General features: G+C 35.5%; 1 protein-coding gene across 1 annotated transcript in view; it reads left to right on the top strand.

Annotated features, from left to right (window-relative positions):
- LOC107701524 (otoferlin) overlaps positions 1-15,987 on the top strand; it is a 35,234-nt gene extending 19,247 nt beyond the window's left edge. The window contains 16 exon segments of the mRNA XM_016503565.1: positions 1,387-1,388; positions 1,755-1,886; positions 2,003-2,060; positions 2,717-2,811; positions 3,325-3,468; positions 5,659-5,796; positions 5,880-6,007; positions 6,086-6,256; positions 7,242-7,402; positions 7,536-7,678; positions 7,752-7,840; positions 7,920-8,018; positions 11,419-11,660; positions 11,778-11,956; positions 13,628-13,728; positions 15,794-15,987. Of these exon segments, the coding sequence (XP_016359051.1) occupies positions 1,387-1,388; positions 1,755-1,886; positions 2,003-2,060; positions 2,717-2,811; positions 3,325-3,468; positions 5,659-5,796; positions 5,880-6,007; positions 6,086-6,256; positions 7,242-7,402; positions 7,536-7,678; positions 7,752-7,840; positions 7,920-8,018; positions 11,419-11,660; positions 11,778-11,956; positions 13,628-13,728; positions 15,794-15,974 (2,063 nt within the window). The 3' untranslated portion in view covers positions 15,975-15,987.
- Positions 15,988-19,185: the final 3,198 nt, after the last annotated feature.

The following is a 19,185-nucleotide window of genomic DNA, read 5'->3' as shown; positions in this document are numbered from 1 at the left end:
AAAATGTAACCAAAATTTAACCCAACAGTTGGGTTAGTCCATATTTGACCCAGCATTGGGTTGAAACAACCCAGCATTTTTTAGAGTGTAGAATCCATGGCAAAGATGTAGCCTTCATCTAAGAGCAATTAAATAATAGCAATAATAATAGTCATAATACATTTTTTTTATGAATTGAAATGGAAAATATATTTGAACCTTTAGATTTAATAACTTGTGCAATTCAGTACAATCCAGAATTCGGGCTGCAAGACAGATCCAAACTATAATACACTCAAAATGTCCATATTTAACTACTGAATATATACCACCCATTGAAAGTTGGGAATGATTACGTTTTTAAGGTTTTGAAAGAAGTCTTTTCTGCTCACGGCCCCGTAGTATAATGTTTATATAATGTTTCTGTATTCGTTCACTCAGGATGGAATAATGCCCAGTTGGCTCAGCAGCTGGAGGAGAGAGAAAGAAGAATTAAAGGACACCTGGATATGGCGGCCAAAGGTGAGGGTTTGCTCTTCATAGCTCTGTTTCAAAACCTAGTGAACTGTCTACAGCCTACACTACTGCTCAAAAGACTGGGGTCAATAAGATTATGTAAATGTTTTTTTAAAGAAGTTTCTTACCAAAGCTGCATTTATTTGATTAAAAATACAGTAAAAACAGTAATATTGTGAAATATGATTACAATTTAAAGGGATAGTTCACCCTAAAACGAAAATTAGCCCATGATTTACTCACCCTCAAGCCATCTTAGGTGTGTATGACTTTCTACTTTCAGACGAATACAATCGGAGTTATATTTAAAAATGTCCTGGCACTTCCAAGCTTTATAATGGCAGTGAATGGGTGTTATTTTTCAATAGTCCAAAAGAAGTCCAATAAAGTGCATCCATCCATCATAAAAAGTGTATCATTAAAATGATGTACTTAGAAGGCCCGCCCACACGCGCTTCTGATTGGCTGTGATTTCTGATTGATTCTGATAAAGTAAAAGTGTAGTAACTATGATTTTTGGCGTATTGATTACCATTTGTATAACCACAGTTTTACTACAAATACCATGGAAATTACCCCATGATTTACTCACCCTCAAGCCATCCTAGGTGTATATGACTTTCGTCTTTCAGACGAATACAATCAGGGTTATTTTAAAAAATGTCCTGGCCCTTGCAAGCTTTGTAATGGCAGTGAATGGGTGTTGAGATTTTGAAGCCCAAAAAAGTGCATCCATCCATCATAAAAAGTGCTCCTCCCGGCTCCAGAGGGTTAATAAAAGCCTTCTGAAGCGAAGCGATGTGTTTGTGTTAGAAAAATATCCATATGTAAAACGTTATCAACCGTAATCTCTAGCTTCTACTAACTGTTGTGTGCGCGTTCACGAGAGAGTGGTATCCAGCGGATGACGTAGGTGTAGGTGAGAATATGCTAGTTTCGCAAAAAACAAGTTTCATTTACAGCAAAGGAAAACCAGTCTCCTCTTGGCTTACATTGAAATCCTCCAACATTTTTCTTTACAAATCTTCGTTTTGTGCTTCTAATTCATGACGGGTATTTTGTTTTTGTTTTGGTATTTTGTCATTTACATGTATAATAGTGAAAACCATTATTAATAACTGAGCACTAATAAGTAATAACATTTCTGAAGGATCGTGTGACACTGAAGACTGGAGTAATTTATGTTCAGTGCCTTGGCATTCATAAATTCATTAGTTGTATGTGTGAAAATGAATTCTGTGTCCTTAATATTGTTACAGCCAGATGATGAGAAAGGTGGGAAAGGGAAAAAGAAGCGGAAGAAGGGCGAAGAGGTGGAAGAGGAGGAGCTGGATGAAAGCATGCTGGACTGGTGGTCCAAATACTTTGCCTCGATTGAAACACTGAAAGAGGTAAGAGCTATAAAAGAGTGAAATTATTTCACATGCCTTTTACAGAAGACGCCTTGAAAATGCATGATTCAGTTGTTTGAACTGAGATTTTATTGTACTATTTATGAACGATTTAGATCATTAAAGCGCAGGAAGCAGAAGCTGAAGAAAAGGAAGATTTTGACTCTGGAGAGGGTGAGTCAACAATATGTTTGACAAAAATTAGTTTAACTTTTAACTTGTTTAAAATATGCACATGTTAAATCAGATAGGAGCTATGCGTGCACGACTAAAAATAGCTGCCCAAGTGCATTTGCAATATGAAATGACTTGCCTTTCAAGGGACTTTGTATAAGTTAATACTTTGATATTAGCATATGATATATAATTAAATGCATAAGACAGTTCATTATGTAAAACAGTATATCTCCATGAAAAATTTCAGTCTTTATAATGCATATATTTTTTTATTTAGTACACTCTAAAAAATGCTGGGTTAAATATAACCCAGCGCTGGGTTAAAAAGGGACAAACCCAGTTATTGGGTTAAATATAACCCAGCGCTGGGTTAAAAAAGGACAAACCCAGCTATTGGGTTGTTTTGACCCAGCGGTTGGGTTCAAAACAACCCAATAGCTGGGTTTGTCCTTTTTTAACCCAGCGCTGGGTTATATTTAACCCAGCATTTTTAGAGTGTACTGCCCCAAGAAAGCTATTTGACAGATATTTACATATAATCCTCAAATTCCAATTTGACTGAAATTACATAAATAATCCTGTTCAGAAGTTTGCACACCCTTGATTCTTTGCCCTGATTTCCAAATATGTTCCTAATGCCTCTGATATGAAAGGGACCAAGAAGAAGAGAGGAAAGGGGAACAAGAACAAAGCCACGCCTGGGGAGGGAGCACCAGAGAAGAAGAAGCACAAAATCGAAGAGTTGAAGGTACTTAGGTCTTTAAAGGAATAGTTCACCTGAAAATGAAAAGTTGCTGTAAATGTCCTCACCCAACTAATATGATGAGTTTAGCAAATGTAGCATTGCATCAGTGTCTCAGCAATGGATGAATGAATGGGTGCCGTCAGAATGAGAGTCCAAACAGCTGATAAAAACATCACAATAATCCACACCACTCCAGTCCATCAGTTAACATCTGGAGAAGACAAAAGCTGTGTGTTTGGAAGAAACACAGAATGTTTGGACTCTTATTCTGACGGCACCCATTCACTGCAGAGCATCCATCGGTGAGCAAGTGATGCAATGCTACATTTCTACAAATCTGTTCCAATGAAGAAACAAAAGAAACAAGAAAAAATTTAATTTTTTTGGAACTATTCTTTTAATAGCAAAAGTCGATTTGAAAATGAAAGGCCTAGATGAAACTTTTGTCTCTTTGGAGAGCGTATGGGACGCCTCGTGGATGTAAAAGAATGTGGGAATTCTTGTTTTTCTCCATAGATGTTCAACAGAGAGCTTGAATATCAGTTTGACAGCTTTGAAGATTGGCTTCACACTTTCAACCTTTATCGAGGCAAGTGTTCGGATGATGCTAATGTTGAGCAGAATGCAGCTGATGAAGACAGACTCATTGGCAAATTCAAGGTTTGTTGCCACTCATTGCTTATTGCTCTCTTGCTTCTGACTTGCTGGTTCTCCATGTACTCAACCAGTCATACATTTGGACATGCTTTATTATTACTGTTTTCTACATGTTAGATTAATAGCAACATCATCAGAACTATGAAATAACACAAATGGAAATATGGGAATTATGTAGTGACCAAATCTAATCAGAACTGATGTTTTATTTGATACTTCATCAGAGTAGCTGCTCTAGTTTAGAGCTCTCACACCAACTTCAATAATGAATATTGAAAGAGTTCTCATGTATGCTACACACTTGTTGATTATTAACTAAAAATATAGTTCTGCAAAACCATATTCATCGGCAGTGTTGCTTAGTGTCGTTGATATACTATTATAGGTTTTATTCATATTCAGAGCTAGTTTTCATTTTAATTTTAGTTCAAGTTTTAGTAAATTTGTTGTGTTTTTGTCATTTTTATTAGTTACTGTTTTATTTCATGTCTATATAGTTCTTATCATTTGTATTCTAGTTTGAGTTATTTTAGTACTTTAAGTTAAACTAAAAGAAAATGTGAAATGCTGCATTGGCAACTAGCTGAAATAAAATAAGTTTACGGTTTTTATATTTTATATTTCAGTTAATGTTTATTTTATTTCAAGGTAAATTTTTTTTATGGTTTTAGTTTTAATTTTAGCTTTAGTTAGCAATAATAACCCTGTTCTTAGGCACTATTATTGTATGCAAAACAAAAAAGTATTTTGATCTAAACAAGGTTTTTAAGATCAGGAGAAACAATAATTCAGTTGATTTGTTTAAACTTTGGATATTGTATATGTGTCTGAAGTATTGACATATTACATTAAAAAAGACAATGGATTCAGTGGAATTCAGGAGTCAGATTCATGAGAATATAATTCTTATTAACTGCTATTTTCTTCTCATTCTTTTACTTAAGAAAACATTTTTTTGTATTCCCGTAATACTTAAGAATGTTTCTATCTTTTTTTCTAGCTTGGTCTTAAGACAAAACTATGGGGAAATTTAAAAAAAAAAGGTAATGATTACTTTTTTCTCACAATTCTGAGTTTATATCTCAAAATTCAGACTTTGTTTCTTGTAATTCTGAGAAAAAAGTCATAGTCAGAAAAATAGTCAGAATTGTGAGATAAAAAAAGATGCAATTACCATTTTTATTTTTTATTCCATGGTGGGAAAAAAATTGCAAGATGTAAACTCAAAATTCAGAGATAAAAGTCAGAATTGTGAGATAAAGATGCAAAATTGTGAGATATAAACCGGTGGTGATTTTTAAAAAGAAAAGTCCAAATTATGAGAAAGTCAGAATTTCAAGAAAGTCAGAATTGTGAGTTTACATCTAGCAATTCTGTGTTTTTTTTCTGCTTATAATTGTGAGATAATCACAATTGTAAATCATTGTAAATTTAAGTTAAAACTTCAATCCAATTTGACTTAAATATTCAAATCTGAAGTCTTAAGTCGCTGGGGTAATTTGTAGCAATAGCCAACAATACATTGTATGGGTCAAAATTATTGATTTTTCTTTTATGCCAAAAATCATTAGGTTATTAAGTAAAGATCATGTTCCATGAAGATATTTTGTAAATTTTCTACTGTAAATATATCAAAACTTAATTTCTGATTAGTAATATGCATTGCTAAGAACTTCATTTGGACAACTTTAAAGATGATTTTCTCAATATTTAGATTTTTTTGCACCCTCAGATTCCAGATTTTCAAATAGTTGTGTCTCGACCAAATATTGTCCTATCCTAACAAACCATACATCAATGGAAAGCTTATCTATTCAGCTTTCATATAAATTATAAATCTCAATTTCGAAAAATTGACCCTTATGACTGGTTTTGTGGTCCAGGGTCACAAATGTAAAATGTTAAATGAATTTACTGGGTCAAAATTTGTTTGAAAATCACGAACAACTAAAAAAAAGTCTTTACTTCTTTCTTAAAAAGGTCTTTGTGAATCTGGCCCAAGATGATTTCAGTTTTGTGGATGTTTATATTGACAACCATATAAACATCATTCTACGAAACAGGTGTCTTTTCCAGTTGGATAAAAATGTTGGAGTAAATTTTTGTAAGGTTTGTACCAATAATGTGACTCCAAGAGTAGCCCACAAATATAGTAAACACATTCAACAGTTGTGTTTGCTGTGTGTACTGTAGGGATCCCTGTGCATCTACAAAGTCCCAGTGTTTGATGAGGTGTCCAGAGAAATGGGCTTTGATTCCAACATGGGCATGTTCCAGAACATCCCACACAACGACCCCGTTAACGTCCTCATCCGAGTTTATGTGATCAGGGTATGTGGTACTAAACACCTTAGAGCAGTACGTTGAGTTTTTTCCTGCTTGGCCATTTGAACAAATGTATGGCTTTGTCTCAGGCAACAGAACTGCATCCTGCAGACATCAATGGGAAGGCCGACCCATATATCGCCATCAAGCTCGGGAAGACAGAGATCAAGGACAAAGAGAACTACATCTCTAAACAACTCAACCCTTTGTTTGGAAAGTCAGTACATTAACACAGTGATTATGATGTTCTCTTTCACCACTCGATTCATATTAACTGCAAACTTCAAACTCCCAGGTCTTTTGATATTGAAGCGACGCTCCCAATGGATTCCACCCTCACCGTGTCCATCTACGACTGGGATTTGGTGGGAACCGATGACCTGATTGGGGAGACAAAGATTGACTTGGAGAACCGTTTCTACAGCAAACACAGGCCAACCTGTGGTCTCAGCGCCAGCTACGCGATGTGTGTAATACTCACTTCTTTCAAACACATTAGAAAGTCTGTGCTTGCCAGTACTCGTGGGGGGTTGTGTTGTGTGTGATATACTATTATAGTTTTGTATTAGTATTCTGAATTAGGTTTTATTTCTGTTTTCATTTTAATTCTAGTTTTAGTGATTGTGTTTTTTTATTACTGTATGTCTCTATAATTCTTATTAATTTTATTTCAGTTTTTGTTTTAATTATTTTAGTAAATAAAGATACATTAAAAGGAAAATGAAAAATTATGCAACTAGCTGAAATGTATTGATATTGGCTTTTATTCAGGTTAACGTTTATTTTATTTCAAGAAGCTATAAAAAAACATTTAACAACATTTATCCGATTACATTTTGCATTTTTATGTAATTCAGAATATTAATGACTAGATAACAAAATAACACTGTAATAAATCACTTAAAAGTATTTTTATAAATGTGACCCTGGAGCACAAAAGCAGTGTTAAGTCGCTGGGGTATATTTGTAGCAATAGCCAACAATACATTGTATGGGTCAAAATTATAGATTTTTCTTTTATGCCAAAAATCATTAGGATATTAAGTAAAGATCATGTTCCTTGAAGATATTTTGTAAATTTCCTACCGTAAATATATCAAATGTAATTTTTGATTAGTAATATGCATTGCTAAGAACTTCATTTGGACAACTTTAAAGATGATTTTCTCAATATTTAGATTTTTTTGCACCCTCAGACTCCAGATTTTCAAATAGTTGTATCTCAGTCAAATATAACAAACCATACATCAATGGAAAGCTTATCTATTCAGCTTTCAGATGATGTATAAATCTCAATTTTGAGAAATTGACCCTTATGACTGGTTTTGTGCTCCAGGGTCACAAATGGAAAAATGTTGTCATGATCTGGGGTAACTAGAAGTGACAATATCGCTGTTACAGTCGTCAGAAAAGAATGGTTGGATAAAAGGTTTCCTACTGTTTTTCTTTAGTCACGGCTATAATGTGTGGAGGGACCCACTGAAGCCAACGCAAATCCTTGCCAAACTCTGCAAAGATGGAAAAATGGATCCGCCCCAGTACGGCCCCGGGGGACGAGTGAAAGTGGCGAACAGAGTTTACACGGGACCGACTGAAATTGAGGATGAAAATGGTATGTACGTTTCCACAAAGCATTTTGAAATGCAATATTTTAAAATGTTTGCATTCGTTGCTTCAAATATGCTTCATGCATTCGTTGCTGAGTTAGCACATAGGAACAAATGCACATGCTTTTTTTCTGACAGCACTGAAGAAACAGACGGATGAGCACCTGGCTCTTGCTGTACTAAACCGCTGGGAAGATATTCCACAGATCGGCTGCAAACTCGTCCCAGAGCACGTGGAGACGAGGCCTCTCCTGAATCCGGATAAACCTGGGATGGAGCAGGTCAGGAATAATGTCCGAAACTAATGAAATGGTGTTAATGAGCCATTAATGAATGTGAGTGCCTCTGATGTAGGGGAGGGTTGAGATGTGGGTGGACATGTTCCCGAAGGATATGCCTGCGCCTGGACCCGCTCTCGATATTTCACCAAGGAAGCCAAAGAAGTAGGAAGCACTTGGTGAAATTCTTTAGCAAAATACAGATGAATATTTTATTTTCTAAATCTGTTTTGGTCATTGACAGATTTGAGCTCAGGGTGATCGTGTGGAACACAGACGAAGTCGTTCTGGAGGACGATGACATTTTCACAGGGGAAAAATCCAGTGACATATTTGTTAGAGGGTATGGGATCTTTTTCATTCAAATCATTTGTATATGGTAGTAGCTGTTTACATGTAATCTGGATCTATTCAGATTTCAAAAATTAAGTACAGGTACTTTTAAAATACACACGATCAGACTAGTTACTGTTTACAGAATAGCAATAAATTATTCAGAATTTTCTTCTTCTTGTTTTAATTAGATTTTACAATAAAACAACAGTAGTACTGGTGTCTTCTAACAGCATGTACAGTCTTTGTTCTTAAGCACGTGTATGCACTGAATGTCTGTACAAAGACAGAAATAAAAAAGAAAATTATGAACCAAAATTAGAAAGACATAGTAGTCACCGAGTATCTTCAAGAAAGTTCCAGAGAGAGGACCAAATGCACCAGAACACCTCAGATCTTTAATGTAACCCATTACTTAATTTTTCCAAAGGTAAAGGAGTGGCAGCCTGACTCATCCATATATGTGACCCTGGACCACAAAACAAGGGTCCGTTTTTCGAAATTGAGATGATGCATCATCTGAAAGCTGAATAAATAAGCTTTCCATTGATGTATGGTTTGTTAGGATAGGACAATATTTGGCCGAGATGCAACTATTTGAAAATCTGGAATCTGAGGGTGCAAAAAAAAAATTCAAAATATTGAGAAAATCGTCTTTAAAGTTGTCCAAATTAAGTTCTTAGCAATGCATATTACTAATCAAAAATTGAGTTTTGATATATTTACAGTAGGAAATTTACAAAATATCTCATATATTTTTGGCATAAAAGAAAAATCTATAATTTTGACCCATACAATGTATTGTTGGCTATTGCTACAAATATACCCCAGCGACTTAAGACTGCTTTTGTGCTTCAGGGTCACATACTGACTGAAGCTATCTGAGCAGCTGGTCATAATAGTGTGATAATTCTTTATCACAGTCAAGACACAGATCCGCTTTACAATTCAGAAGGTATACCTTTGGGGACAATACAAAAGTCTTTCCAATAATCTTTTGAATAATTTTGTAAATCTCTTTCCAGTACATATTGATTTTATCACAATCCCAAAATACATGCATCACCGTGCCAATGTCTGCCTTACGTTTAAAGCATAGCTGAGAGGAATTGGGGAATATTCTATGGAGGCGAGCTGGGCTTAGATAAGTGCATAATGTATAGTTTTGTTCGTGAACCGAAATTGAAGCACCTTTGGGGAAGACATTTGAACAGCCACTCCTCATCACTAAAACTAGATCCTAAGTCCTTTTCCCATATCACTCTTAAAGAGTCAAAGGTTGAAGGACCAACATTAGACAGCATTGTATATAATTCTGAGATCTTCTTCTTAAGAGTAAATGAAGAAAAAAGCTGTTTTTCTATTTCGGTAAGACCATATTGTATATTACCTTCTTTTAACCGTAACTCTAAAAAGTGTCTTTTTGAAAAAAACACCAAAACTCTAAAAAAAAAAACATCTTGTGGATTCAATCCCGACCCAGCGTGAATCAAATCTGTAAATAAACCAGCATAACATGTGCTTAATTTGTTCAGACCAAAAATATAATTGAATATCGGGACCCTCACCCAATTCCTTTGGTTTCATCAGAACAGAAAGTTTGAGTGTTTTTTTTTTTTTTGTGATTCCAAATATACCTTGGAATTAAAGGCTTAATCCTCTTTAAAAAGTTTGAATTTAAGTAACATGATAGAATTTGGAATAGGAAGTTTAATCTCGGAAGGATATTCATTCTTATAACATTGATCCTGCCAAAAAAAAAAAAAAGAATTTGGAAGAATCGACCGATCTGATAAATTCTGATTAATTTTCGTGATTAAATGGGGATTATTGGTTTTAAAGAGGTCTTCATGAGATTAATTCCCAAATATTGAAATCCAGAAAGTGCTAGATGAAAGGGAGATTTTGAGATGGCTTCGGAGGGGGCATACATATACAAAGCTTGAGATTTCTCCAGATTAATCTTGTATCCTGAAAAGTTGCTATATTTTTCAATTACTGCAAGAATTACATCAGTAGAAGTCTCATGGTCTGCATACAGAGATATACAATGTTCCTCTAGACCTATTTTAATACCGTGCATGCTACCATTAGTTCTCACAGCAACAGCCAGTGGTTTGACAGCCAGAGAGAATAACAAAGGTGAAAGAGGACAGCCTCTGCGTACCGATAATCTGTTAGACAACATTCTATTAGTGTTGACCTGGGCTATAGGATTAGAATAGAGAAGTTTGACCAGACCTATAAAATTAGATCCCAACTGTATTTTCTCTAATACTTCAAAAGAAAAGGCCATTCCACTCTATCAAACGCCTTTTCGGCGTCTAGGGATACAATAAAAGCAGATTCCTTTCACAAAACCAGTCTGATCTGGGTTGACAATGTAAGGCAAAACAGTTTCAAGCCTCCGAGCTAAGAACTTGGCTATAATTTTAGAATCTACATTAAGTAAGCTAATTGGGCGATAAGAGGAACAATTTGTTGGGTCTTTGTCTTTTTTCTGAAGCAGACTGATAATTGCCAATGACCAGGATTCAGGCATAAAATTTGTCTCAAAAAGATTATTTATTACTTGCGTTAAAATAGGGCAAAGCTCAAGCCAGAGCTGCTTAACACAAACCCATCGGGGTCGGGAGCTTTTACCGGATGGCATTGATTGAATGGCTTGCCAGATTTCATTCAAAAAACTCCTAGCATCATCAGAAATACTGGGAAGAGAAATCTCATTTAGTCTCAAAATTAAGCAAATCCTCACTAGATCCGCGATAATCAACTAGATTCCTATAGAAATCGGAAAAAGTAGAGTTGATGTCCTGCGGGTCAAAGGTCATGTTGCCTATAGATGTCTTAATTGATTTTATAGTTCTTTCACTCTGTTCCTTTTTTAACTGATAGGCCAAAAGACGACTGGGTTTGTTACCTGTTTATTATAAAATAATAATTTATTGCTATGTTCTGCATAATCTAAGTTAAGCTTGGCTCTAGCATCATGTAACAAAATCCAGTTATCTTGATTTGGCAATCTTCTGTGTTGTTTTTCCAGGTAATTTACTTCAGCTTCAAATTCTTTCCTTTTCTGGATTCTGAGTTTCTTCATTAAAGAAGCATCAGCAATAAGGTTTATTGCGGGGGAAACTGGCGAGTTCTGATCGTCTTGCCAATACTGAGTTATTTCTGTCTAAAAAGAGAGCAAAAGTTTTGTATTGCTTAAGAACAAAATATTGAATTTCCAATAGTTTGACGTCTGAATCGGTATACTAATATCAATGACTAAATAAACAGGGCCATGATCGGATAGCAAAATAGGGCCAATATGACAAGATAGTGTATACAATCAGAAGGTGAACAGAAGAGACTCAAATACATATATCTTTCATGGTATAGCTTTTCACGTAACTTGTGACCAACAGATGGCTGAAAGGTCAACAAGAAGACAAGCAGGACACAGACGTCCACTATCACTCTCTGACCGGAGAGGGCAATTTCAACTGGCGCTTCATTTACCCCTTCGACTACCTACAGGCCGAAGAGAAAATCGTCATCTCAAAGAAAGAGTCCATGTTTTCTTGGGATGAGACGGAGTATAAAATTCCTGCCCGACTGAATTTGCAAGTGTGGGATGCGGATCACTTCTCTGCAGACGACTTCCTGGGTGTGCTGTTGTACTTTTATGATTATTTTTATGATTTGTATGATTAAATGTACATTCAGTCTCAGTCGTAATGACCTTCATTCATGCCGGCACATGTGTGTTTGGTTTTTGTTTCAGGTGCAATTGAACTAGACCTGAATCGATTTCCTCGTGGTGCGAAGACAGCGAAGCAGTGCTCCATTGACATGGTGATTAATGAGCAAGACATGCCCATGGTCAACATCTTCAAACAGAAGAGAATTAAAGGCTGGTGGCCATTTGTGGCACGAGATGAAAACGACGAGTTGGAAATTACAGTAAGTGGCCTGCACATAAATATGCTAATTTCTCATTTTCTTTTAGTTTGACTTGATGTACTTCAATAACTAAAACTGAAATAAAAAATATATAGACGTATTTTTTAAAAAACAAAAACTAATTATATTAAATAAAATATACAAATAAAAACGAATTCAAAATCTCAAAAATTCAAAAGCACAACAGAGGCAAAATTAGGAGTTTTCAGTGATCAAAGCAGTGATCAACAATAGGTGGCGCTGTTGTCAAAGTGATGTGGTGTGTTCAGTGTGAGGTGACAATGGCACACACATAGCTTTGCAGAGATATAGCCTCAGATACAGTTTATAATATTATAATATATTATTATAATTTTTGACCACAAGGTGGCGCTGCCCCGAAACCTTTTGAGTACCCTAAAAAAACTGGGTATTGTTGCAATCCATATGCTGCACTGAATCGAAAGAGATCAGTCTTGTGATTTTTGGCCAAACCATTCAGAAGTTATAAGCATATTTTTCATATCTCCTGACCACTAGGTGGCACTGTGCTGAAACTGTGCGACTAAACGGCTAAATCTGCTTACCATGCTGCCGGGTATGCACTACATGATTTTGTGCCCGATTTTCAGCCGCAAAGAGTTTTCTTAAGATTGCTGACAAAAGCCCAAAATCTGAGGCAAATCGGTGTTCGTTCAGGCAAGCGATGATCGCATAGTGTGAAGTTTGTTCCGTTGTGTAATGTGCAAACCACAGCAACTTCATGAAACAGTCATGTAGCGTGAAAGGAACCCAGCATAAGATATATGCAAATATGTCCCGTGAGCATCTAAGCTGCGGCTGCACAAACAGACAAACATAAATCCCCCATAAGCAGATCTAGACAAGTGGTGCTGGGGAGGAGGAGGGAGTTTGACAGAAAGTGATGTGAACTCATTCACAGCAACACTAGCGCAAAGACTATTTAAATGCGTGCAAGTTCAATGGCAGATGTGTAACACGTCAGTACCAATCAGCTGTCGGCCGGCAGAGCATTAAATATGACTACGATTGCTATATGTGCAATCTGTTACACTTTGTTTTAAGGTGATGTTGCTACAATGTAAATACACAAATAAGTGCAGAGTAAAATTATTTAACTACATGTAATTAGAATAAGGTTAGTCTGGTTTAGAGTTATTTGTAAATATTCATCATTTACTCGATTACTATAGTAATCACATTTAACGTGTAACTACATCAACTTAACCGAAAGTGTTACCAACTACCAGTGTTAGTGTTATCGCTTGTTCTTCCTAACCAAAATGAAATGATTCACTGAAAATGCTCCCTTCCAAGCATTTAAATTTCAAATCTTACACTTCTGCATATTCAAACTCTCACATGATACATGATACGCTGAACAACTAAAACATGACAATCCTGTGACCTCCTGCAAGTCATATGGACTGCTGTAATGATACTTTTATGTTGCCTTTTTGTTGTTTTTGGGACTTGGCAGTAAAAAGCATCTTTCACTTTTAACTGTGCTTTAAACATTTTTCAGAATAACTTTGTTCAGGGAAAAAAATAAAAATTGAATGACAGGATTTTTTTTTTTTTAAAGCAATAAATGCTCATCCTAAACAATCAATGTGCACTTGTAGCATTTTTTTTTAGTTCAACATGTTTTTTTTTTTTTTATCTCTTAAGGGGAAAGTAGAAGCAGAGCTTCACCTGCTGACAGGCGAGGAGGCCGAGAAGAGTCCTGTTGGTGAAGGACGCAATGAACCAGAGCCTCTGGAGAAACCAAAGTAAGAGCAACACTTACCTTCAGTGCTTCAGTCATTTGCCACTAGCCATTTTTCACTTTCACTAAAGTATAAAAACCTTTCATTTGTTGAACTAAACACTATAAATCACTTAAAAAATCAAATTAACATTTATTTAGAAAACATTGTATCATCCATTTTTTTTAAATAAATACTTTAAAAAGAGTGCTTGTTAGAAAATATATGGTAGCTTCTTGTTTTCCTGCTTCCAGCTTTCCAAAAAATAAGCAGATATGGCTTTGCATATCCTGGTTTAAAAGAAATCTCTCATGACAATTTAATACCTCCCAGAAAAGGAATGATACTCCACCTTATATTAACATGTACTTTTTAAAACAAATTTAGAATCATCATTCTTTTAGGTTTCAGATTACAGATCCCATATTACATGATTTATCTCAAAAGCTCTTAAAACATGCAGTATTTAAGACAATTTTTTAACCCCAAACATCAATCTGCTTACACTGTTGCCTCACATTCTACCCAGAAACCTTGAGAAGTAGCTGCCAATTTCATTTAATTCAACCTGTTTGTAAAGCTGAGTATTAAATACTGGTAAGTAGGTGAGTTTATACCAATGAGTCTAGGAAACACCTGTTGGAAGAGCGTTTGGTTACTTTAAAAGTGTCCTGTGATCAGAACAGGCAAGGAATCTCTCAGATGTTGAGATTTGAATCATTTTTGTTTTGTGGGTTAGCAAAAGACTTCTATAGGCAGTCAGTATAATGGCGAAAAACAATGTTAGTGCTAATATGTGCTTGTGAAAGTGTACAGTAGATTTGATTAGTGGTCAACCTATATGGGTTTTTTTTAATTTTCTCAATTTTCAGAACCATTGACAAGTAGGTCAAAATATTTTGGGCAACACATGATCTCAAAATGGCCAAATATCATCTGATCGTCTAAATAAATTGAGAATAAATCCCAGTGCGTGATCACTTTGAAAATTATAGTTCGCCCGCTGCTGTGCCGCAGATTTTACCACAAGTTTTTATTTGTCCCACCAGCCGTCCTGACACAACCTTTATGTGGTTCATCAGTCCGCTCAAAGCAATCCGCTATCTAATCTGCAACAACTACAAGTGGCTAATCATCAAAATTGTGGTGGCTCTGTTGTTATTAGCGATGCTGGGCTTGTTTATATACAGTATGCCAGGTTACATGGTGAAAAAGCTTCTAGGGGCTTGAAAAGCTTTCTCAATGCCTGCAACATTCAGCATCACTGCGATATTATGCCACTTGACTGAGGCAGTTGTTTTTGGAATGATGTATTTGTTTGTTGGAGAAGTCATATGCATACTTATTGTTTTTCATCGGTGTTAAAAATCATTAATGCTTTAACTGAAGGATGACCATAAACATACTATTAAACGGCAAAGCCCTCATTGATGATCATCAAACACTGACAGGAGAGTGTAGCAGTTCTTTTGGAAAATGCTCGTTTTGGCTTTTCACATTTTAATCGTTGAGAACCTTGTGTCCAGTCATAGTCGTTAGCTCTTTGTGTTTCAGAAAACAAACAAAATCTAAAAGTGTAGTTGTCACGTTTGTCTGCATATCCAGTGCTGATGTAAAATGTTTGTTTTTTTATATCAATTCAAAAGTTTCTGGGGTTTTCAGATTTATTCACTGAACGATGTGTTATTGTGTGCTTTGGATGCTACTAATAAATCAATAAAGAAAACGGCATGCATTTTATTTATTAACAGTTCGTGAAAATCCTAAATTTTGTGCACCTATTCTCTAAAAACCAGTCCAATCGTGGATTACCGTCCTTCGATATTTCGCAATAAACAGGCCCATTTACCATCCATTTGTAAGCAGAAAATAAACAGCCATCTTATAATGCTAGTGTTGAATCTCTTAAGTAGAACAACGCAGTGTTGACTAAACTTCACGAGTCTATGAGCACTGATGTGCACCATTACACACTTGAACCTGCCAAAATTGCATGTCATCAATGAGACACACATTTTAAATTTGTGCATGTTCACAATTATTTAAAACCCAATTTTTAAAAGCTTGTTCAATGGTTTTGTCCCACCAGCCGCCCCGACACTACATTCCTGTGGTTCCTTAGCCCGCTAAAGGCAATCCACCATCTCATCTGCAAACAGTACAAGTGGCTGGTCATCAAAATTGTGTTGGCGCTGATGCTTCTTGCCATTCTGGCCCTGTTCCTCTACAGTATGCCTGGCTATATGGCCAAGAAACTCCTGGGGGTCTGAGAGATTCAATCAGAGCTTACTCTCCTCTGCAATATGTTTGAAATGCTTGAATTGAACATGATTTGTATGTCTGCATTTGGCGAAATAAAGACATCAGTTGACAGTAAACCAAACATCCAGTCTTTTGTTTTTCATTGGCACATATTTCATGTTCGTTTTAAGTTGGTGTGATTTTAGTGTTAAATTTAACTAACTCACTCTAGCTTTCTTTCATAGCAAGGTCTTTTAAGTTGAAGACGGTTTTTCAAAAATATAAGTTTATAAGGTTTTGTAATAAAGCAAACCAGTTTGTAACAAAAACAAATTAACAAAATAATTTGTTTTTCTGTCTGCAAGTCCAATGACGTCACTGTAAACTCACCCAAAGCAATAAATGATTTTTCACTTTGCCACTTGTGGAAGCAATAGTAGAAAAGATTCAACTATGTTTCTTGAATGTAAAGCAGTCATAGTGAAGTAACCACTATAGAGACTGAGGGGGCCACGTTTAGATTGAAATTAGAAAAATTATTTCAGATTTGCTCCTCATCCGTTTCTACATTGTCAAATAATCTAGTTGGGCTAGTAGTCACATAGGCATGTCGTTTGATTTTTGCTATGTGGTTTCTGTATACTGATGATGAAAGATTGGACCTAGAGTCATTTCTTATTCTGCGGCTCTAGTGAAGAACATTACGTTACAGCCTTCATCTGTCATTCAGTTACAAATAAATGATTTTCAGACTGACCAGTTGTCCATGTGTACCATATTTTGCAATGTTTGGGAATTGCACCCACAAGGTAAGAGTCCAATTTGTTTTTATGGGCCACACCCCAAAATGTATTAAAACCATATATCCCAAATGATATGGAAATGGACACGTATATGATATGAACAATAGAACAGGGAGCACTGAAGGATTCAGAGCAAAGATTTTTTTCTATTAATCACAGTTGCAGAGATATTAGTGCAAAAAAAGAAAAAACCTTATGTGCACCACATTGTGGTGGGGTTGAAACGATAACCTGACATTACCAACAACAGAAATTGTCAAATTATTGTATAATTAATATATAACAAATATTTGTGTAGTCGAATAGTCGTTTGATTTCATATTCATATCCTAATGAATTGCATATTATTTAATACATATTACATTGAAGTGATTGTTCGGTTTGCTTAAATTAAAGCTTAATCTAGCTCAGGACTGTTTTGATTATTATAACACTATAAGGTGTTTTAATAGAGCTAATGTTGTGAATAAAATAATTTATCCAAAAATAAAATGTCTTATCTTTATTTAGTTTAATATACATATGACAAAATATGTCAGGCAGAATGATGCATCAGTCAGTCAGTTACTTTTTTTTTTTTTAAAGTTAATTTAAATGGTGAATGAGAATCCCATTTTGTGTGCCAGATTTATTTGTATTGTAAAAAAAAAAACAGTTTGATAATTGTAATTGTGCAACAGTAATATAAATAAAACAAGGTAATCACATCAGATTTTGAAAATGTCAATTATTAGTTTGAATGTAATTTATTTTAACTGTCAAACCTGAATAATAGTACAAAGACTACTGGTCAGTGAAATAATCGGCGATTAATCGTTTATCAAAATAATCGTTTGTTGCAGCCCTACATTGTGGCCAGTTCTCACTCATTTTTTTACAGTCTCCTGTAGTTACTTTATCGTTTAGTGAAATCATTATTTGCTGAAATTCGATTGGCTGCTGGTGGCCATTTCTGTTGATTTCTACAATTTATTTTTCATGGCTTGGTTTGCACTTGCCCTAAAGACGACGTCTCAAATTTTCTGTGATCAAACTTGGTCTTATGAAGGTTTGTAGTTCTAGCGCCCCCTATGGGCAGAATTGGAAAAAATGTGCCACTCGTCACCCGAATGTCCGGTTGTCTATGAGTCTTAAGTTTTGTTAAAATTCTGTTTTATTTATATAGCACGTTTAAAAACAACAGACGTTGGCCAAAGTGCTTTACAAATCAGACATAGATATACACTGCACATGCAGTGTAAAATTACAAAACACAGTAACACATCACAAAAATAGAAAAAAATTAGTCAAATGCAAGAGAAAAGAGATGTCTTTAAATGAGATTTAAAAACATCAAGAGTGGCACAAGATCTAACGTGGAGAGGTAAACTATTCCATAGACGAGCAGCTGCAACAGAAAAGGCCCCGTCTCCTTTTGATTTTAATCGAGACTTGGGAACAACTAGCTGGAGTCTTTGTGCAGATCGTAAGGGCATGGATGATGTATGATGCTGAAGAAGTTCATTAATATAACTTGGTGCCAGTCCATTTAAACCTTTAAAAACAAATAATAATAACTTATACTGAATCCTAAATTTGACTGGAAGCCAATGAAGGGATGCTAATACTGGTGTTATACTTACAACTTTCCTAGTCCCAGTTAAAAGCATAGCAGCTGCATTTTGAACCAGCTGCAGGCGTGAAATTGATGCATGAGAAACACCATAGTACAAGGAATTACAATAGTCCAGTCTGGACATGATAAAAGCATGGATAACTTCCAAATCATTAAAAGTTAGAAAAGGTTTTAATTTTGCTATATTCCTTAATTGGTAAAAAACCACCTCTAACCACAGAGTTACTGTGCTTATCAAACTTTAACTCTGCGTCAAAAACGACTCCAAGACTCTTTGCATGATTATGTACCTTAGATTTAAATGAACCTAATTGATTAATTATGGGTCCAGAAAAACTCGGAGGGCCAAACTATCACTTCGGTCTTTGATTCATTCAAATTAAGAACATTTGCTGCCATCCATTCCTTAATATCCTTAAAACATGCAAAAAGAGACTGTAAGGCCGAATTATCCCCCATTTTTATAGGCAGATAAAGCTGTGTATCATCCGCATAAAGATGATAACATACATTATGTTTTTGACAGATAACAGCCAAAGGAAGCATGTAAATAGAAAATAATGCTGGACCCAATATTGATCCTTGGGGAACCCCACACTTCATCAGAGCAGAAGAGGATGAGAAATGTCCTAATTCAACAGAAAAAGTTATCCCTGAAAGACATGAACTAAACCAGTTAAGAACATTACCTTGCATCCCAGCCCAGTCTTTAACGCTCAATCAGTACTTCACGTTTTATAGTGTCAAATGCAGCTGTCAAATCAAGTAAAACTAAAATTGCACACTTTCCCGAATCAACAGCCAAAAAGAGATCATTAGACA

Source organism: Sinocyclocheilus anshuiensis, unplaced genomic scaffold, assembly GCF_001515605.1.
Source record: "Sinocyclocheilus anshuiensis isolate Anshui unplaced genomic scaffold, SAMN03320099.WGS_v1.1 scaffold2176, whole genome shotgun sequence".
NCBI classification, from domain to species: domain Eukaryota; kingdom Metazoa; phylum Chordata; class Actinopteri; order Cypriniformes; family Cyprinidae; genus Sinocyclocheilus; species Sinocyclocheilus anshuiensis.
Note: the sequence above shows the minus strand (reverse complement) of the source record. Positions and strands in the feature narration are given on the sequence as shown.